General features: G+C 40.3%; 1 protein-coding gene across 3 annotated transcripts in view; it reads left to right on the top strand.

Moving 5' to 3' along the window:
- Nucleotides 1–2519: 2519 nt before the first annotated feature.
- BBX (BBX high mobility group box domain containing) overlaps nt 2520–23103 on the top strand; it is a 130996-nt gene continuing 110412 nt past the window's right edge. For all 3 annotated transcript variants that reach the window (XM_077342149.1, XM_077342147.1, XM_077342148.1), the window contains exon 1: nt 2520–2593. Coding sequence is in view for 2 of the 3 variants with exons in the window: in XM_077342147.1 (XP_077198262.1) it covers nt 2531–2593 (63 nt within the window). In the remaining variant the exon portion in view is untranslated. The remainder of the gene's footprint in view (nt 2594–23103) is intronic.

The following is a 23103-nucleotide window of genomic DNA, read 5'->3' on the forward strand; positions in this document are numbered from 1 at the left end:
CGGCATTTTCCGGTAGAGAATCATGTCTTGCAAGGCACTTTCCCTCCTCCTCTTCTCTTCTGCCCCCCTCCACAAACAACAACACAAAATGTGCAATTATTAGAGAGGGCGGAGGGAGGGGGGGAGAGGAAAGTGGTGATAGTGCAAGCCGAGAGGAAGGAAGAATAAACGGGGGGGGGGGGAGAGAGGGAGGGACGGAGGAGGAGAGAGGCTGTGTCAGGATTTTGCATGAATGTGGGATTATGTTGTGTCAATAAGTTTAAGGTGGAGAGAGAGAGCGAGCGAGGCTGGGGAGGGGGGGGGAGAGGAAGGCCTTGGCAGTTTAAAGTCCTGTTTCTGAAGGTAAGTTGTGACATTGGGTGGTCGCGATGACAGAAAACTTGCTGGTGGTGACCTCCGGGAGGGGGATGTGTGCCTGTCGGGGGGGTCACGGAGCCCCCGGCCGGCAGATGGGTGTTAAACTGTTATTTTCTGCTGCGAGATGGGCTCGCGGGTGAATTACAGAAATCAGACTCTCCTCCGGCGCCGCTTCCTCCACCTCTTCTTCCTCTCTGTGTTGTATGTTTGCAAATGTATGAAACTTGCATGATTGGGGAAGGAGAAACCATCCGGCGTCGGGGGCCTTTCATGATCATCGTGATTATGATGATTGCGAAGGAGCGCGGGGAGAGGGAGGCCGGCGGAGAAAAAGACTCCGTAATCCCGGGATCTGGAAAGCAGGAGGCTGGTGTGAGAAATATATCTGTAACAATCCGCTGCCGCTCAATGAGGAAGGTAAAATGAAACGATGCGAAAAGAAGCTGAGACAACATGTACGACAGAGAGCAGGGGGTGGAGAGACAGGCATAGACAAGCTATTCCCCCCCCCCCTTTCCTGTTCTGGGGGGGGGGAAGAGGAGGGGTGTTAAGAAAATGCCCGGGTTGCGGCCACTCTTGCTGGGCTCCGTCCGGCTTCTTGGAAGGGGCTTTCCTCCCTTTCCGAAGCGTGAGGGGCGAATTAGCGACTTCTCGCCGGTGGATCTTGTCGGAAAGTTTGTCAGAAGAGGCAGGCGAGTGTGTGACGGAGACGCCCGAGGGTGGGAGGCAGAGCAGGCGGCCGAGAATGGTCACTTGGCCTGGGGTTTTTGAAACCATTGCGTGCCCTGCTCGTGACACGTTCAGGTCTCCGGCCCCGGCCACGCACGAGGTAGAAGGACACCTCTTGCCACCCAGACACCCACTCTCTTGGGTCCCCCCCCCCCGCACACACTTCCCCTCACACGCCAGAGATGGAGCAGCCGCAAGGATTCTGGGCTTCCATGTGGCTCCAGCAGCAGCAGCAGCACCTCCTCCTCCTCCTCCTCCCCGGTGGCAGCAGCAGCAGCAGCAGCCGCGGGATCATCGCTCGGGCCCGCGGGGAGGAGGAGGAGGAGGGGAGTAGCGGCGGCGGCGGCAGTAGGGAGGTGTTTGCTGCCAGTCTGATTCACCAAATCTCGCCGGGGAGGCAACGGGTGAAGGAGGAGTGGGGAAAATCCTGCGCACCCCCCGGAGCCGCCGTCCCCCCCGTTCTCTCCCCAACTCCCTTTGCCTGCTTCCGGCCTTCCTACAAGGTGTTGTGCAGACTTATCCCCCGGGGCGGTTGAGATTTGTCCATTATTGCTCCTCTCCTCCCACTGCCCCCCCAAGCAAGATGGACTCTCTGTCTCTTTCTCTCCCCGTGTCTTGTCAGCCTTTAACATCGACATTTTGTAACTAAGATGCAAACTTGAGGGTGACCAGGAGGAGGGCGAGGGAAGCGTCAGGTTTATGTTGCTAACTGCTGCTGCTCTCCATGTTTAATAACCTTCGCGTTCACCCCCAGACCCTGGTGGCCCTGCCTACACTTTGCTTCCTGGGGTAGGTGACTGGCCGGGTGGGGGTGGCTTGAAAGCGAATGCGCTGCCTTTCCCGTGCATTGGAAGGACTCGAGTCTCGCTGATATTTCTCTTTCTGTGGATTGCGATGGCCGAGGGGAGGGGGGAGGGGATTGGATCTTACCAGGAAAGATCGTCAAATGGGAATTACCTGAAACTCTGCTACTATCGTGCAATATTTCATGTAGACCCTTTATCTGCAGTCTAGAGATCAGAGTTTATTTGGAGGATGCTTAAATTTATCCAGGCAGCTGACTGACCGATTACATGTGCATATCGAGGGACTTTCTTCCTGCTTTGAATTCCCATTTGCTATCTAAGTTGAACTTTATGCATATTTTGGCATCTTGGGTGCTTGTATTTGGGGAAGATAGAGAAAAAGCAATAGTGCTGATGGACCCCAATATGATTTGTTCCACTTGCTGAATCCCAGTTCTCTTTATAAACATGGCCTTTTTTCCTAACACACAGAGCTACAACCTGGGTTTCATGTTAAGAATTTACTATTGAATGGATGGAAGGGGGGATTAAGTTGCAAGTTTGGGATCCATCCTGCAGTTGTGGGCCAGTTGCAATATTGTAAAATCATGGTGTGATGACAATATGCCTTTATTTGATACTTTATAGGTCACAATCACATGACAAAGGGTTGGAGACAGCTTCATTTTCCTCTGCCTGTTAATTTCCATTTGCCTTTCTGGGTAAGTATGTAAACTGTACACAAAGGAAAAAAGACGGTTATTGTTATTAATAAGATACAGTCTGCTTCGTTCTTTCTTCTCAGGGGGAAGATGGTTTTTCAGGCTTTTGCTCCCTTCCAGAAAACATATATCCCTTTGGCACAATCAGTTTGTAGTATTTGTGAGGGAAGAAGTTGCCTGTAGTACAAGTGGAATTCATTAATATACAAACTCTGTTTCACCTTTGTTTTTAAAAAGTTCGTGGTTTTAATGCAAAACCAAATTTAACGAAGAAGTGGTAGTGTCATGGAAGTTGCATCTTGGGATGGGCATGAACCAGAAAATTCGGGTTTAGGGTGTTCCTGAACTGAACCCCTGAACCAACCCCGAAGCCCTGAAACGAATCAGCCAAGTTTGGTTGACCGTTTTGCTTCTCCCTGCTTAGAAAAGCTAAAGTGAAGTGCTAAAATGACTGCCAACATTTAAACCTAACCATTAAGTTTAAACCCTCTGCTTTGGTTTAGGTTTAACCCCCCCCCCCAATTCCAAATACAGGGAAGCAAAATGGAGCACTGAAATGGCTGCCAGCTGTTTAAACATAACAGCTTGACAGATCTGCAAATAAACTATTAGGTTTAAATGGCCAGCAGCCATTTAGACCCTCTGCTTCCCCCCCCTTCCAAAGGGAAGGAAGCAAAATAGTATCAAAATGGCTGCCAGCCATTTCACCTCACGCCTGCCCTGTTGTAAGCCTTCCAAGCATTTGGGAGGGGGGGAAGCAAAATCAATCACTGAAATGGCTTGCAACCATTTTAGCCTTACAGTAGCATGGTATAATGGCAGCCATTTCAGGAATCGTTTCACTTCCCTCTATTTGGGAGGGTGGGAAGAAAATAGAAGCATTTAAATTAATAGCAGATCGGTGGGTTGCCCTGCTCATCTGCTAGGTTTAAATGTCCTGAATCCTGAAACTAACTGGACAAAAAGTTTGGGAAATATTCAGGGGGCACAGACTGGCTAAGGTCATAAGGAATTTGGGGTTCATGCCCACCTCTGGTTGCATCATTATGTAAAATTTGTTAAACCCTTTCAAAATTTAGCTAGTATAAGAGGTAAATATAATCTATAAGTTTTAAAAATAGCAATTAAATCTTTGGAGACACCTTCCAGAAGTTGGGAGAAAAGTCCATCTAGCAAATCCATGTTTTCTTTTCTTTAAAAATAGTTAATGTAAGTACTTTACACACATATTAAACTGTCCGTATGTTCATAATTATTTTAGTAATGTAGATATTTTGGTAGGAATTTGAACCAGGCCATATATATATTCTATATAAATGCAAGTTACAACTATGAAGCTTAACTTCAGAACATGTGAATGATAGTCCAGAAGATATTCTGCTTGGACCTAATGATTATACAATTAGGTATTTAATTATAGAGGATGCAGATTCTGCTCATGATAATAACATACAATTGATGAAAAGGTGATATGGCTTATATTTTATATTCAGTATGTGTGTGTGTATATGTAAAAAGAAGTTATTAAATGTAATCTACGATGTTATTCAATACACCTTTAGAGTTATTTGGTTTTAGGTAAACTTTACAAATTAAACTTCTCAAAAATTCTCAGAGATGTCTCCAGCCCTGACACATGTTTCATAAATGGACAGAAATCTGTGAAAACTATTGAGTTCAATCCTGAGAAAGTTATGTATATTTAGGCATTGAAACAAAAGCTAAAATATATGTGGGTTAATCATGTACATTTATTAGAAAATAAGATTGTAATCTTAAAGCATCAATTTCACTGGGACTTAAAACTTCTTTGATCTTGTCTCCACTGTGTCTCTAGGATATTTATATTTGCTTGTCACACAGATATAAAATCCACTGGTGTCCAACAAGTTGTGTTGTTTCCATGCTTGTAACAGGTCTTCCAAAACTGATAAAATGATGGGCTTTTTGCAGAAAGTCATTCTGCACTTCAGTAATTATCTCTTTTAGTAGTCTTTCCATTGGAAACTCATGGCATTTTATTTCTAAGAGAATTCTTCTCTAGCTTCAATAGCAATAGTTGTAAAAGTCAGACTTAAAGAAATGATCAGGTTAACTAGTTCATTTAAACATAATTGAGAGGTCAAGCATCTTTCATAACAAATCTGGAATTTTTTTAATAGACAAGAAGAAATAATAGCAGTTAAGTAGATTTGCAGCTGTATATTACTTACATATCTATAGATGTTTGTGTTTTCATACTAGGACTTAAGAACATAAGAATCTACTGGATCAGACCAGTCCTCCATTTAGTCTAGCTTCATATCTCACACTGTGGCCGATTGGTTACTCTGGAGGACCAGTGATAGGGCATAGGGGCTGAGGCTTTCTCCTGATATGGCCACCTGGCACTGGTAATTAGAGGTACTGCCTCTGAATGCAGAGGGGATGTTTAGTCACCACGATTAGTAACCCCTATCCTTCATGAATCTGTCTAAAACCTGTGGCCATGAGCCCTTTCTTCAGTAAACACAGATATATTTCCTTTCCAAAGGAAATATATTTCCTTTCCAAATCTCTCATCAGTGGAGCCTAGCTCAGCTAGACCCTTGCTTTTATGCTGTTTGTCCATGCATAGGAGAATTTTGAAAAGAAACAAGTTTCTTTGATTGGCTAAAGGACAACAAATTTTGAGTCCAGTAGCACCTTTTATACCAACATTGTACATTTACATTGAAGAAGTGTGTATGCACAAGAAAGCTCATATATCTTGGGTAAAACTTTGTTAGTTTTAAAGGTGCTACTGGACTCAAAATTTGTTCTGCTGCTTCAGATCAACACAGGTACCCATTTGAATCTGGATAAAGAAGTGTTCCCCTTAACCAGAAATCCTGTTTGCTAAATTGCCACAGCTCCTCTCTCCTCCCTCCTGTTCCTTGGAAAGTGAGCGAGGATAGTTATCTAGTTGGGCTTTACCTTTAAAGCCAGCAACCTTGCAAGTTGCAAACCCGCATTGCCATTTCCAAAAGCATTGCAATGATTAGGACTCAGGCACAGCAGCTCCCCCTAAGGTACTTCTTCCATTGAGCTGCAAAGGTACCTTTCCCCCCTCCCTCCTGTTGCCCTGAATAAGAGAGCAAAAGGCAGGAAAGAGTCCTAGAGGAGAAATGGAAGTTAACTTTGTAGCCCTTTAAACCTTTCAACCCTAGCTGTTCAATATAGCCAAATACACATGGGGGAAAAATAAAAAAAATCAGCTTTATTTGGAATCAGCTATACCAGTAGCCAGTCAGATTCTCTGATCGGTATTAGATTTAAAAACTATCTGAGAAATTCCAGTAAGTTATTTTCCAGGTATTTTTCTGGCTTCTCCAGACTGTTTAACATCTCAGATTGAGACCTCTCTTATTAGTCTGAAAAACTGTTTGTTAAATCCATACCAATCTGATGTTGGATTGATTCATGCAGACAGCTGTGTTGGTCTGAAGCAACAGAACAAAGTTTGAGTTCAGTGGGACCTTTAAGACCAACACAGTTTTATTCCAAGTATAAGCTTGAATAAAATTTCGCTGGTCTTAAAGGTGTCACTGGACTCAAATTTTGTTCTGCTGTTGGATTGAATGTTGTGCTTGGCTCCCTTTGTACTCATCTGTCCAGGCCTTGTTTTACCTCCTTAAATCCCACCTTGAAAATAGTTCTGTGAACATGAAACAGATGAAAATGCTGCAGGAGTGATGTTGAATGGAGCAGGATTGGGAGGAGAGGGACAATAACAGTATCATTGCTTGCATTTGCGACTGATAGGTGTTTAGTACAGGGCTGGTGCTCTAGCATAGCATTAGATATTATGGTATTCTGCAGATGATGGAAAATTATTCAGGGTTTTGCACTGTTGTGTAGTATTTCGGCACATTACATTTGGCTTATGCAAGGCAGAAAGAGGGCATGGCAGCGCTAAAATGTACACTATTCATGTTGCTTAATGCACTCATATCAGTTGATTTAAGACTAATGTGGATAGAAAGCATAGTAAAAAAGAAACTATCATACAAACAGCCTTGATTTGTACAAGTGTTTGTGTAATAGCGGTCTTTGGTGGGCCACACAGATGTAATTTCTCTCACCTTTGGAAAAAATTAATAGTTTATCTTAGCTTCAGAAGAATTTTCAGATGCAGTAAAAACTGTTTTCAATTCAACTAGTCTTATAAACTCAGATTATAAACTCTTTAAAGCATTGTGGATCACTGATTTTTTTTTATCACATTTCATGGTTAGGTTTCAGTTGTCTTTGAGCAAAGTGTCCCAAGCCTAAATATGCATTGTAGTCCTACACATCCACATTTAATTTCACTTCAGAGCTCTGCTATTTGTGTCTCCACATTACATTGAATCTCATTATCCAGAAATCTATTATTTATATCTTTTGGAACAGTGGTCTTGGGTTATCATTCAAGCATCTTGTGCTTATGGACTAATTCAGTGCTTTGCAATTGCTTCTTGTCCTTTTGGCTGAGATCAAATGTAGTGCTATACACCATCATTTTTCCTTCTGGTTGATGATGCCCACTTGTGAACACAGGCAGGGAGCAGTAGCTCAACTGTTCAAGAAATGTCTGCCCTTATTTCTGTGGTGACACAGAACATCCACTACAGCCTCACTACTGCTCTAAGATACCACAGGTATGCAGGGCCACAGGGAATCCCTGTACTTTCTCCAATGGAATGTATACTTTAACATTATGCCATTTTGAAAAGCAATGAAGTATTTCCATTTTTGCTACTATAGTGGTGTCATTCTTCAGTTCTCATTTGATTTTAATTAGATGTGTTGTTACTAGAAGATGCTTAAACAATGTTAGTGATAGGGCAGCATGAAAATGAAAGATACTGCCACTGCTGGTAGTAATTATGACATAGAAGTTTTCAGTAGTTAACATTTTAGGTATAGCTTTAAAAACATGCAGCATAATGTTTTCTGTAATAGAAGAAAAGTCAGTTTTGCAACAAGTTACATGCTAATGAGAGGAACTGAATTTTTGATGAAATGTTTAGTTTTGTAGAATTGCAGGCAGTGCTTCAGGGCAGTCAGACTTTTAAAAAGCTCCTTATGCCATTTGTATGGAATCGACAGTAAATGTGTTTGCTCAGTACCAATAATATTGGTGACAGCACAATTAATATGAAGCACCAGTGATCCATGGTGCTAGATTCTCAAATCACTAAGCTGGGAAGGGTGTAACTCTGGTTAAAATGGCACTGTAAGGATACAATTCTATATGCAGTTATGTGGGAGAAAGTTTCATTGAGCTCAGTGAAATCTACTTTTAAGTAAACATGGATAGGACTGGCCTGTGTGTCTTAAATTGTGTATGTTTACGTGAAGTATAGAATTCCATGGAAATTCAGCATACACATCTTGCTCAGAAAGACAGTTGCATTTGTACATATTAGATATATATCTTATAAGGTACTGCTCTGACCTGGATGACCCAGGCTAGTCCATTCTAGTCAGATCTCAGAAGCAGCGCAGGGTTGGCCCTGGCAAGTATTTGGATGGGAGATCACCAAGGAATGTGTGGACTTTATGGTGCTTTACACACAAAATCAGGTAGTGGATGTGGATGTTTCATATGAATTAATGTACCCATACAGGAATATTTGATGTATAATTATTTAAGTAAAATAGGATTTAAAATAAAATAGGATTTTAATGGGGTTTATATATTATGTAATCCACCTTGAGTCTTCGTAGTAAGGCGGGTTATAAATCTGTCTAATAAGTAAACAATGCAAGCTGAAAAGTAGTTGTACGGGTTACATCTGGGCATTTTACAATTTGATTTCAAGCTGCATTCAGTAACATACAGAATTTTATTAACATGCTAGAGGACTTTTGTGATAAAATTGCAAGGCAACTTCATTCCCTTGGAACTTGGTACTTGATACCAAGTGTCACAGTGAAAGTCCCATATAGAAGGGTTTTCCCCCCTTCTCGAGTACAAGAAAACTTTCTGAGAAATTCTACCATATGCTCATTGATCATTTTGGGCTCAGGAAGTAACTGCTCTGTGGATCATTACTGTAAAAAACCATGGAGTTGACCCTTAATTAATGTAAGATAGACATTTGAAAAACTGAAAGTGGCCTTATAGATAAACTTACAAAGTGCAGCATATACCTCCTCTATTATAAATCACCATGAGTAGCGAATAGGAAACTGTAGCCCTGTGTTGCTGGATAAGCAGTTAAAGTGAATGTTTTGGGTGCTTACAAAACAAAGCAATTGATCAGAGATTTACATAGATTTATTATTAGATTTTTTATAGTATTATTATTAAATTAGATCACATGCCCAGTGCAAGTTTGGGCTTGGGTATGACATCTGTGGGTTTTAAGAAGTGTTTTATAAATGTTTTTAAAGTGCTGAATTACTATTTTAACTGCAATGTTTTTATACACGTTGTATAAATGAGAAGGCCATTTATCCCTGAGTCCACTTTGGTGGAGAGGACAGTCCAGAAATTAAAGTAAATAAATAAAAATTCTTCTTAGTGATTTCTCTGTATTCTTTAATTGTACATACATAGTATTGTATTCCTTATAAATATATAAGTTTAGCAACTTAAAATACCACTTAGCTTGATTTAACAAAGCAATTAAATGAGATACAGCAGAGTGTAAAAGTGAAATGTTTTCATTTAAAATAGATTATTTATTTAACCTTACTGCCGTGGGGACTTTGATAATGCCTTTTATTTTAAAAGAAGCTTTAATTTTATGTGGAATATTGACAGTTGCAACTGTGTATTTGGACAACATCAATAATAAAGGTGTATTTCTGAATGATTTCTTTAGAAGACAAAGAACAAACAAGCCTAGGATTAGTCTTAGTAGGTATGCTTGCTACTTTACAGTTAATGGTAAGCATTGTAATTCCTGCTGACAATCAAATGGCTGTATGGAGGTTAGAGAAATGGGGCCTATACGAATAAGGTACAGGTGTCACATACTTAGAGTTTCTTGCTCCTTTATTCCTCAGCCCATAGTTGTCAGATCAACTGTAGTAAAACTGCTAAACTGCTGAGGTTCAGCCCTAGGCGAGAAGAAAGCTGTGCATCAAGCCCCAGGGTTCAGTAGTTTTGCATTAACCTGCATTATGGGGAGAATTTCCTAATTGTTTATTTCTCCCTCTTCCTGGCTCTTTGCAGGCCCCCAGCCCACGGAAAGGTTTTTTTTCTTCAGTGAAAAGCAGTGCAAAAAACATTGTAACACTCTAGAAAATAGGGTACTGCAGAGAACCCTAGAATATGTACAGTGCCAGGAGACTGTCATAGTTTTTGTATAGGTACAGTAGGTATGCTGCCTCAGCCACACTGGTTGCATTTATTGCTAGCTCATTCTACAAACTAGTGAAGTCAGAGGATGCATATTTAATTGATTCATTCCTGTTGATGACAATTGGAATATACAGCTTTAAATATAATTGCTGTAATTCAGGGATGGCTGTGCTGACAGCCTCCAGGCTGGGTCTGTTTTCCAAAGTTACTTGATGCTGTCACTACCACCACTGCCACCTGATTTTAACAAATATTACTGAAGAAAACATTGGCATTCATAATTTAGTTATAAGTAAAAGTACTTTACCTTTCTCTTTATAGTTAATGCACTTGGGATTATTTTGAAAGTTGCCAAGTATTGCACTAAAGCGAGATCTTTCCAAGCCTCATTGAAGAAACAGAAGGGACATTGCACTCAAAAAATGTTAACACTGTTACAAGGACTCTTATTATATAGATTTGTAGCAATGGACCTTTGATTTTATTGTTTTATAATATTTCTGTGGGTTGTTGACTGTAATAATCAATCAATATAAGTAAAAGTAGGTTGAACCAGTTTCTGGACAAGTGCCTGGAGAATGGAATGGCCCCTGAGAATGCCATCCCTGTTCTTGTTTAACTAGTTTATGTGCCCTAAGAGTATATATACTGGAATAAAAGTCTTATTTTTCTAAACCTTTTCTGCCAGTTGCTTGGAGTTAATGCTTTCTTGTGGGGTTGTTTTGCAAGCCTGTATCACTTAAACAGCACTTTCCCTCAACAAAGTACTTAATAATCAGGGTAGGTTTTTTTAAACTCATAGGTTACTTTGGAAACTAGAAGAAAAAGAATTATTATTGTTATACCTCACTTTTCACTACCCAAATGAGTCTCAAACCGGATTACAATCACCTATGCTGCTTCTCCTCACAACAGACATCCTGTGAAGTAGATGATGCTGAGAGAGCTCTGGGAGAACTGTGATTAACCCAAAGACACCCAGTTGGCTGCATGTGGAGGAGTGGAGAGTCAAACCTGGTTCTCCAGATTAGTGGCCGCCATTCTTAACCACTAACCAAGCTGGCTCCAAAACTACCCAAAACTACTCTGTGGCTGCAATTCTAAGAACACTTTCCTGGGAATAAGTCCTGTTGAATAAATTAGGGTTGGACTTCTGATAGAACTGTTTAGGATTGTTTCCAGTTGTTACAGAATTGAAGTGGAATTTGAACCCAAATCTATATCCAGCATAGGGTTGCTGAATCTAGGTTACAAAATTCCTGGAGATTTGGGTGTGGAATTTCAGGAGGGCAAAGTTTGGAGACGGAAATCAGTTTGAATGTGATATCATACAGCAGCCATTTTCCCCAGGGATATGACCTCTGTAATCTCTGGAGATCAGTTATAATCAGGAAGAGCTCCAAACTCCTGCAGGTTGGCAACCCTAGCATTACATCTCATTGTGTTCAGGATATGTTTCTCCCAGAACAGTGAGCATCTGTTTTTAGGCCTAATTCTCTACCTACTGGTTTCCTGCAACAGATCAGGTGCGCACTCTTGAGTTTTATGAAAATTCAATGCTTTTTATTATATTTTAATAATTTTTAGGCCTTTTTATTATTTATATATGCATAGATTTTCAGTTATCCATATTGGCCAATTCTTTTTGGCTGTAGAATTTTGTGTTATACAATGTATAGATGTATAAACATCAGTCTCTTGACTATTTTATATGTATATTTTAAATTGTATATATTTTAAATATATATGAATGTTAATCCTCATGTACTGTAGCAAAACACTCAACCCTATAGTTTTGTAAGTGAAGAAGTATGCATAATATAGGGAAGATTGGTTTTTATGAATGAATATTTTAAAAGCACCCCAATTTAAAACAGCAACAAATAATCCTGGCGAAGTAACCATTTTCTCCAGGGGATCTGATCTTATAAATCTGAAGATCAGTTGTAATAAAGTGCCAACTCTTACTTTGAGAAGTTCCTGAACACTTGAAGGTGATACTTAGAGACGGTGGGGTTTAGGGAGGGGAAAGTAGCACTTAATCATTTCCAAAGCATCCATTTTCTCCAGGAAAACTGATATCTATTGTTTGGAGGTAGGGTTCCAGGTCCTGATGAAGGCGGGTGCTCCAGGGGCCAACTCAATCTGGACGCGGGCACCTTTGCTGGGCACATCTGGATTGGCCAGCTGCCTCTGGATGCCTAGGCCCGGACAGACTTGGACAGCAGAGCCGAGACCCGGACAGCGCTGCCCAGATGGCGCTTTCAACTTTATTTAAGAGCCAATGATTAAGATGAGCACCAAGCTGCACTTTTAACAGAACAAATAAATGCTTTTCGAGTCTATGGAGTGTTACTAGGTTTTAAAAGTCTTACCTTATTGGTTTGTAGATATGTGGGAAATGGGTGTATGCTATGTGCCTGTACTCGCATGCGCTTTGTTATGTAATCCAGTATAAATTACGAACATTTTATTTTATTAAGAACATAGTCATAAAAATATTAAGAACAGTTCTGTTGATCTTCGGGTTTGATTGATCCTATTGAGGTTTCCTCAATGAAAAGCCTGGCAGAACAATTCGGTTTCACAGGCCCTATGGAATCTAGAGAGATTGTTCAGGGCCCAGGCGTCATCTGGCAAAGAATTCCACCAGGCAGGGGCCACAATGGGAAATACAAAATTACTTGCATTACACCTGCCAAATGCTTTGAATAACCTGGGTGTTTTGTGGCTATTCATTCTAAATTCATTGCTTTCTAAACTTCTTTCCAGTTTATACCGTTTCAAGCCATCACATCCTTACCCCCTGGTATCTGCAAAAATCTTTTATTATACTTTCTGCTTTCTGAACTCTTCCAACGTTATTTGATTTCCCAACATTATTTCTGTGTCTAGGTAGCCTCTTCAGTTTTCATCCCTCTAAGCTTCACAGAATATTTATTGTTTGGGCACACTTTATTCCTCACTTAAGCATGGCTTGTAAATACAATGTAAATTTTATTACAACAGAAGTGTATACTTAAATGACTACCATTGGTGTGGCTTGATAGCTATTGTTTGTTTTTTGAAATCAAATTTGGTACAAGAGTCTTGTGTATTTTTGTGAATATTGCTATGGGGGCTAATTTTTAGCACTGCAATGGAGGTTGAAAGCAGTCCCAGTTACTTTACTATGTGGAAGAAATTAGGGGGCTAAAGTATTTATATTTTGCAGAAGTATAGTCTATGACAGAACTGTTTTCTGTGCCAGTTAATGTATGTGAAAGGATAGGCCATGGGTATCAAAACTTGTGGTAAATATATACTAAATAAGATAAGATAAAATTGTTTAATTTATATTTATGTATTAAAAATGTAATATATATCAAATAAGCTTGAATAGGCCCTGGCTAAGCACTTGGAAGGGCCACCTCCAAGGAATATCAGGGTTGTGATATGGGGACAGGCAGTGGCAAACTACCTCTGAACATTTCTTGCCTGGCAGCCAGACAGTCTTAGGCGCTCCTGGCTATATTACACAGATGCAGTAAGATAAATAAATAATAATAGCTTGAATAATAAATGCACATGTTTGTTGCATGTGGGAATACCTTAAGTATCACTCACAGTGAATTTTAAATAGAAATTCTGACATTAAGTAAAACAAATACAGGATTGATATCTATGCTTCTGGAAATGCCCTTTTTTCTGCTTTCTACTTGAATAATCTAAAGGTAGGTATGGTTATAAAATCAAAACTTGGCTCAGTTGTTTGCAGATTTGCTTGCTTGTAATATGCAGTTTTTGAAAGCTTAAGTAGGGCTGTATTCAGAGACCACAGACCAATCTCAGTGTGTTTGTGACAAAAATGAACCAGAATCTTTGAATTTGCATGGCTGAAGATATTTTGTTGTGCCAGCAAAAGGAGGAAGGAAGCATTCACACCAAGAGGGTCATTCTTCTTGTAAATACATTGTTTGTATTGTCTGAAGATAGCATCTATCTTTTACCAAGTTTCTGAAAGCTGGATTTGGTAAATCCATTTTAATTGTAGCAATATGAAGAATGACCTGATTGCTACAGTGAAAGCAGTATTCTGTCCCTAGCAAGAGAAGTAGATCTACCTAGCCGGTACTGTCCTTTCTAGGAAAAAAAATAAAATTTCCTTTCTTTTTTACAATATACAGCAGCCTTTTGATTGTTAGGATCATATGTAGAGCTTTGTGCAAATTTTGGAATTATCAATACAGCTTCAGGCTAGATTTGGCCTGTCATGGTGCTCAGTCCTATTAGCTCCTCCTGTGCTGGTAAAACAGTTCATGCAGTGAATGGTAGTTTTGGCTACCTTTGTACTCATCTGTCTATAGGAAACTATACACAGAATGTCATTATCCAGTTTTGAGATATTATACTGGCATCCACACAATACTCTTAATAACTTTTTTAATGACCCAGTATTACCGTATTTGCCGGCGTATAAGACGACTGGGCGTATAAGACAACCCCCCAACGTTTCCACTCAAAACATAGAGTTTGTTACATTACATTACAGTACTATGGGCCACTATGGGCAGCTATGTCTATCCCAACTGAAGTGCACCTGGCGTATAGGACGACCCCCCCACTTGGAGGCATGTTTTTCAGGGGGGGAAAGTAGTCTTATACGCCAGCAAATACTGTAATTTGCAGTAATGATTTGTGTCTTACAGGAAACTGTAGTATGTAGAAAGAAAGAAAAGTAAAACTTGTAAACAGAAAGGGTCAAAGATAGAAAAGCGGAATCATGCATTTGGTGATGAGTATGGGTTGTGTGTGTGTAATTTTTCAGGCATATACTTTTCAATGTTGAAAGGATTTGAAAACAAATGTTCAGTGAGTAAAACCTTTCATTAAGTAGTACAGTACCAAAAAAAATAACTCCATATGCCAAACTTTTCTCTGGCACACAGTTACTAAAGACATAGTGATAACAGTTCTATAGACAAAGTTTCTTAAGAACTGCTGGATCAGACCAAGGGTATGTCTAGTAGAAGAAGAATAGTTTGTTCTTATATGCCACTTTTCTCTACCTGAAGGAGTCTCAAAGTGGATTACATTCGCCTTCCCTTTCCTCTCCCCACAACAGACACCCTGTGAGGTAGATGGGGCTGAGAGAGCCCTTATATTACTCCTTGGTCAGAACAGCATTATCAGTGCTGTGATGAGTCCAAGGTCACTCAGCTGGTTTCATGTGGGGAAGCATGGAATCAAACCTGGTTTGCCAGATTAGAAGTCTGCCCTCCTAACCACTACACCAAACTGGCAACCTGTTTTCAACAGTTTATAGCCAGGTACTTTTGAGAATCCCATATGATGGGTGTGTAGATGTATGGCTAAAAAAATCAATGGTGATTGTATACTCAGGATGTTTCGGGGTTTTTTGCCAAAGTGTTTTTCTCCATCTCAGTTATTTTTTATGTACACGTAACTTACATATGGTTCATACTGATTATTACTGCTTGTAGGTTGTTGGTCATAATCAGACATGGATTATAAACACATGTTTATGGTAGTTACTAGCAAGAAAGCCCATTGCAACCAGGAATGTAATGGGTGCTAGGACCCAGGGGACACCGCCAGGCACAGATCTCTCTCTGTCTCAGTAGGAGCCATAGGAGGTAATCAGGGCTCCTTCATCGCAGGGAAGCAAAGAAGTGTAGTAAAAGTTTTTGCTGAGCATTGAGTATAAAAGTTGATATACTACTGCCTTGGGAATTGTGGAATAGTATTCCTTTTAACTGGATCCACTTTAGAGTCTGCTTTGGCTAGTTCAGTAAACAAAAGCTTACCCATGGCTGAGAGTAAAAGTTTCCTTGGGAGCTGCTTAATGTCTTGACATTGAGGTCCTTTGGTCCACTGCTACTTGCTTTACTTGATTAGAGATGCTCACCACAAAAGTTGAGATAGGAGAGTCACAACATAGGACTTACGATGGACAACTTTCAGACTCCTCCTGTATGGGTTTGGATAGCGAATTTAGAGACCTGAAGCAGTTTTTGGCTACAAATTGAAGCTAACTGCTGTGGAAAAATACTCTCTTTCTCATTGTCTAAATGTAAGGAAAGAACATCTTGTGCTTGCCTCATCAATTGGGTAGGGTAATTCAGGTAGCAGAACAAACATATAAACTCCAAACTACAACTTGTCAAATCTTCTTTTAGCTACTGGGGAATCTAATTAAGAACTTGAAATGTCTGTGGATCATATCCTGGATTTTCCTGTTTGAAAAACAGAATGATAGCCAGTGATGTGTGGATACATGGATAGGCAGAATAGTTAATAATTTTATACTAAAAGAGTTTTGTAGGGCCTGCAAAAGGGAGCCACACCACCAGGTATTCGGTTAAGGTCGACCAAAACTAAACAGCATCTACTGGGCCCCTGAACCTCCCTTGAACCCATATGATGGATCTTACCAACCATGGGTCTGTCAAATTGTTACTATATTAAAATGTTATTTTCTCTGTTTATTGTCATTATTATTACTGTTACCTTTCATTCATTATAATCACTGTTTGATGTATTGTTCTGTTTACGTTCTACGTGAACTGCCCTGAGCCTTAGGGGAGGGTGGTATACAAATGTAATAAAATAAACAAACATACTTGAAACAGAGTAAATTACCACACTGCTGATTGTAATGGTTTCTAAGGTGTGTAGGACACTGAACAACTTGGTGTTGCATGGAAATGCTGCATATTTGGACACTGCAGCAGACGTGATATTCAGCAATCATAGGTTCTTTTGGGGAATTGGAGAGAAAGTAGCACAGTTTGTGGCTGCTTTCAGGAGGATATCAAACACTGGGCAGATGTTAAATGATGCCTTGAGACACAAATTTGCTTCTATAATGATCATACTGATCAACAGAACAGACAGATATTCACAAAGGTAGTTCAAACAGTTTGTTCTATAGAAGTTGCAGGAAAGGTCTACCAAGAATTTAGCATGGACGTAGAAGTGCAATAAAGAACAGGGAAAAGACTCATCTGTAAATGTTCAGGTTGTGTGTGCTCAAAGTGTTCATGACAGCTGGGTATTAGAAAGGAGAGAAATATAGTAGGTTTAATGTAGAATACTGTTCAAGCAGAAGTGATGCTATATCCTAAGCATTTGTCTGAACCTGGCACTGAAGTTGGCTACTGCCTGTGTGTGGGTAGCTACTTATTTTTTTTATTGTATGGCAGAGTTACGCATAGGAAATAGAAAAAAAAAGATTTGGTTTTTATACCCCACTTCACTGCCAGAAGGAGTCTCAAAGTTGCTAACAATTATCTTTCCTTCCTCTCCCCACCACAGACACCCAGTGAGGTAGTGAGGCTGAGAGAGCCTCTGACAGCTCAGTCAGAACACCACTATCAGGGCTGTGATGAGCTCAACGTCACCCAGCTGGCTGCACGTGGAGGAGCGGGGAATCGAACCCAGCTCTCCAGATGAGAAACTGCTGCTCTTAACCACTACACTATGCTGGCATATAATAAGGTGGATAGCTGTGTTGGTCTAGAACCGGCAGCAGAATGTTTGCATCCAGAGGTGCCTTTAAGGCAAACAAAGATTTATTCATAGAATAAATAGTCAGGTATCTGAAGAAGGTTTCTTTGGAAAACACAATTTTAAAGGCTTACATAAGTTAAAAGTTAATTAGAACAATACTTGTTACAGTAGAACTAGAAAGTGCATGCATCTTATTTAAGTGTGTAGGGGATATATCCATCTTCATTGACAAGTCTTGCTATAAGCAGTTTCAGTGCAGTTGTAACAAGATGGAGGTAATTTCTTCAACTCTTGAAGGAAACACTGAAAACATTTTCTAAGCATTTTTGAAATGAACATGAACATATTTATTATATATTATATATATACATACATAAACTACCAATAAAGCCCATTGCACAAAAAAATTCAATGGAGACTAAAAAACTCATGCTGGTAAGGGCTGCCCAGAGCCCATTGCCCAGACTGAACACACCTATTCCACTCCATTGCCACCTCAGCCTGCAGGCTTTTCTTCACCTCTATTATTGCTGCTCATCAGACTATAAAGGTCAGCTCCACAGGTGAAAATGGCTGGTTTGAAAGGTGGACTCTGAGGCATTGTATCATTTTGAGGCCCCACCTCCAAACCTCAAGGAATATTTCCAGCCCAGGGATATTCAATCTCCAGATAGGGTCTGGAGAACTGAAATTATAGCTCAGCTCCCAACTGTAAAGAACAGCTCTCCAGGTGAAAATGGCTACTTTGGAGGGTGGACAGGGATTCTGCCCAGGATTGTTTTGCAAATGAGACAAGAGGAAAAAGAACCCCTGTTCCTTTTTGCTTCATCTGCACAATAACCCTGTGCAGTTGGCCTCAAATCTTTGGAGAGCAGGGAGAAGAGACACACATAGCTTGGCTGCTTCTTTTCCCCAGCAGCAAGGCGACCACAGCAGTATTGCAAGTGATAAGCAGCATGCATGTGCCCACAGACACCCCTGCATCACTCTCAGAAGAGCGGCAGCAGTGGCTGCCACTCAGTGCAACACATACAGAGGAATGCATTCCTTGCCTCAGTCAATTGTTGTTAGAGCAGGCTTTCTCAACCAGGGTTTCTTGGAGAGCCCTGGAAGGGTTTCCCGAATGGGTGGAAGTTAGTTAATGTATATGTATTTTTAAAATTTGTTAAACACTTATGACCATGTGTGGTCCTGTTTACCTGCTCTCTGCTCCCAAAATTGTCAGTGATGGGCCTGGAGAGGGTGGGAAGGAGAGTGGCCCTGGGTGGGTATGTACACAGCTATGCTTTCCAATTGCACCACTTCTAGGGTTTCTCAAAGCCTGAAGAATGTTTCAGGAGTTTCTCAATGCTAAATAAGTTGAGAAAGTCTGTTTTAGAGGCTTCCTTCACAGCGGGCTTGAAGGTAAGGAGTGTGTACGGAATCCCTAGTAAAAGCTGCGATTGGCCCTGAGTGGGGCATATTTCACCAATAGGGAAAAGGCAGTCCAGTTTCAGCAGCAGTTGCTAGACAGATCCCTTGGGCACCAGTGAATGCTGGCTAACTGGTAAGCCAGCCTTGATCGCAAGTTCCCTTTTATGTGGTATGATACTTGGTGATATATTCGGAATGCTAATGACGAACCAAATTTTTTCAAATCACAATATCTCTTGTGAAAACTGACATAGATCTTTTAGAACAAATTGGACTGCTGCTCAGTGAATGGACATCCAATGTGCCATTGATAAAAAAGGATGGCTTAGTATCTATATAGGAGACGTCAAAGATAAATCAAGTAGCATGCGCTGCTCGGTAGCCATAATAGCAGAATGAAGAATTGTTTGGTAATGTCTGGGAAACATTTCAGTAAGTTAGATTTATACCACACTTTCCTCTAAATGGAAAATTGAACTTTTGTCTTGGTCCTCAATATCCACGAATTTACTTTGTTATGATAGTATCATCTTTGCCTTGTTTTTAAAAAGCCATGCATCAAGTATTGATAGGACTAAGTGGAGTTTTGGTTTAGATTCTGTTATTTTTCTATATCATCTAGAACAGCACCCAAGTTGCAAAGATTGCCCTATTGATCCTTTATTATAACAAGGGTGTGTAAATATTTAATAGAAGTGTTAGGCTTGGGAAAGAACCTGTGACGTAAAGGATGTGTTATATTCCTCCTTTCCACAGTGCTCAGGGTGGCTTATAAAATATAAATATATACAGTTGGAGACATTAGACATGTGAATACATTGTTAATATGGCAACAGTGCCATTATTTGCTGCCAGGTGTACTAAAAATTCTGCTGTGCACCTTTTCCTCAAGGAAGAGAATATAAGAACTTTCTGTATCTTATTTGGAGGTTGTTCCAAAATGTGGGCAGAACCGCTGAGATGTGGGCAGAGCAATTCTTCAACCACCTAAACCAGAAAATGCTATTTTATGTTTTCTTTATGACTCTTTGATGCCCTTTTGACAATTTTTGTCCAATTACTGCTTAGTATGGTCCAGGCTTAGAAAGTTTTGAGTTCAGTGGCACTTTTAAGACCAACAAAATTTAATTCTGGGTATAAACTTCTGTGTTCATGCATACTTTTACAGATACATTGATACAGATTTCTTCAAGCCTTACATGTAGGTCAAGAGATGGTAGGGGTGGGGTTAGTTGCCAGGAAGGGCTAGTTAGAATCAAGAAACATAAGTAACTGGATGATAAGTATAGCTGAGATTGGATCATAGCAGTTGGCAAGATCTGTGAATGGCAGCAAATTAGCATACAAATACAAGAATTAAGAAACAGAAGTGAGAACTAAGTTTGAATCCAGTGTTACCTCTAAGATGAACAAAGTTCAATTCTGGGTATAAGCAAGAACTGAGGGACATAACGTGTAAATGTTGAAACCACTTTCCTCAAACATTGCATATTGGTGAGAAGAGTTGCCAGGAAGGGCTAAGTACAGCTAATTTTGGAAAAAAATACATTTGCTAAGAATTAGCATAAAAATAATAAAAATTAACAACAGATGTGAGAACTAAGTTTGAATCCCGTGGCACGGTTAAGGCTAACAAAGTTTCATTTTGGGTATAAGTGAGAACTGAGTGACTTGGCACGTATGGTAGGATAAGAATCTGATATCTCTGTTAAGCCCTAGGGTTCTATTGTTCTGAATGTTGAAAGAACTTGTAATTCAGAGATTTCTCATTCCAGTCTGTTTCTGAAATTCTTCTGCAATAGAACAGCTACTTTGAGGTACCCCATCGAGTGTCTGAAGCAGCAGGACGAAGTGTGAGTCCGGTAGCACCTTTAAGTCAAGTTTTATTCTGGGTATGAACTTTCGTGTGCATGCACACTTCTTCAGTGTGATTTTTACATTAGTATATTAAATTAAAACAAAGATAAAATAGATCAAACTAGCATCTGTTCAATATATGAAATATCTCAGCATTGAAAGGGAGCTGAGGGGAGGGGGCTTTACGCACCGGGATCTTTGTTGCAAATTGGTCACTGAATGAAAAATCGCCATTTAAAGTAGTGGAATTCGTCGTTATGCATACCTGCCTTTGTGGTGGAATCCAGTTGCGTTTTGTAGCGTTTCCCACAGGCTTCCGGTCTTGGCAGAAATCGCTAGAAAGGAAGCGCTATTGCCGAGCTATCCCGCCCCTGGCCGTCAAGCAGCCAATGGGCAGCCGTTAGCATGCTCCCAAACAGCCCCTTTCCCTTTAAGAAAGGTTTTAAAAAAAAAAAAAACAGACCCATAGCAACGAATCTGGGTAGATTCGTTGCAACGGAGAGACCCATCCAGCTGCCTAATGTGTTTGAGCTGTCGTTTGATCGTTTGATCGTTGCCACGGTGCCTTCGAGTGAAAAAAAAAAAATCCCCCCCCCTCACGGGCCCGATTTTCGGCTGACTGAATGTGTAAAAATTAATGGGAAAATACATCAGCAAACGGGCTTTTCTGTGGTTTGTGCTTAGTGACTAAAGGTGAAGGACTGAAGCCAGGGAAGCCTCTAAACAGAAAGAGGCTCGCTGGTGCATTTATCCCCGCTCGCTCGGAGAAAAAAAAATGGCGATCGCTTCGCCGGAAGATTGGAGGACAGGCTCAGGAGGAGGGACTTTGAAGAAACCGCAACAATGTTAACGCACAGGTCTTTTTCGCTAGTGTTGCAGATTGGTTGCAAGAGTGTAGCGCTTTCCGGAGGGTGAATCCACTTTTTGGGATTTCCCTGAAAGCGCTACAAGGAAGCGCTTTTTGCAGATTGGTTCCAGGTGTGTGGCAGATTGTCTACGACATCGTGCGTTATGGCAAATCAATAGCGTTTCCAATTGGCAACCATTGTGCGATTTTGAAGGCGTGCAAAAAGCCCCGAGATATTGACCCTTGTCTAATTTTGGAATAAGCAACTCCATTACTTCTGCTCCTTAAGGTAACTGAATATATTGTGTAAGTATATTTGAAATGAATTTAGGCATATATTCCTTCTTTGGACTTCTTGATGCCTTAATGTTTGGAGGGTGATGTTGATGGACTTTTAAAGAAGCTAAGTAATTGTTTAGACTTCATCTGACCTGATGTTTTTCTGTATGAATTAGGTATTGTGGTATCTCAGATTCTTCAGACAGGACAGGGAAATTAATTGATTAGCACTGAAATCACTGGAGTCTGCTCAATTGGTATTCACCAATTGAATAAGAAGTGTTAAACATTTTGTGTACAGAAGCTTCCTATCTGTTTTTATAAGTGCATATTGTGTTAATGATTAAATCATATAACAATACCTAGTATTTTTGGACCAAGGAATGGTATTCCCACTTTGAATTGGGCCTCATAAGCAATTCTGGACATTGCTGCTGTTATCTTATTACTGTACCGTTCATTGTTTCTGGGAACTCAGCTTGGTGATGCTGTTGGCTTCTTTCATCTCCCTAGCTCCCTAGACACTTCAGATTAATTTTTTGCTTCAATGTAATGGTGAAATTATCACTTATGTTTCCATATAGAGCTAAGGTCATGCTCCTTTCCTTGTGGAAAACAGGTTTCTTCATGGTATAGCATCAGAATCTACTAGTTTGCATTCTATTCCCTTTTACATCATAACTGTTAAAATTCTCAAAGCACCAATATTTCTTTTCACAAAGAATATGGGTAGTGATACCGATATCTCTCAGTGGTCATATTCTAGAAGTCTTCATAAAGGCAGTTTTGGTGTTGTGCAGGTGTTTGCTAGCCTGGAATAAATAAAACTATTGAAAGGAAAACAAAATGCTTTGTTGCATGTAGCAGGACTTACCGTATTTGCTGGTGTATAAGACGACTGGGTGTATAAGACGACCCCCCCAACATTTCCACTCAAAATATAGTGTTTGTTACATTACATTACAGTACTATGGGCCACTATGGGCAGCTATGTCTATCCCAACTGAAGTGCACTCGGCGTATAGGACGACCCCCCCCACTTGGAGGCATATTTTTCAGGGGGGGGAAGTAGTCTTATACTGTGGTTCTCCCACCCATTGTCCTGGCCACTGTGGATAAGTATGAAAATTTGATAGGAATTCGTAAGGTCTACATGTTTTTAGCAGAGGTTGATGCCCCAACAAAATAGCCTGTTTTTGAAGTAATGTCTACTACTTCATAAAAAAACATTAATCAATTTGTTCCTTGTATAGTTAGTGGCAATGAGACACAGTTCTGTTGTGT

The sequence above is a fragment of the Paroedura picta genome, chromosome 6 (genome assembly GCF_049243985.1).
Source record: "Paroedura picta isolate Pp20150507F chromosome 6, Ppicta_v3.0, whole genome shotgun sequence".
Taxonomy (NCBI): Eukaryota; Metazoa; Chordata; class Lepidosauria; order Squamata; family Gekkonidae; genus Paroedura; species Paroedura picta.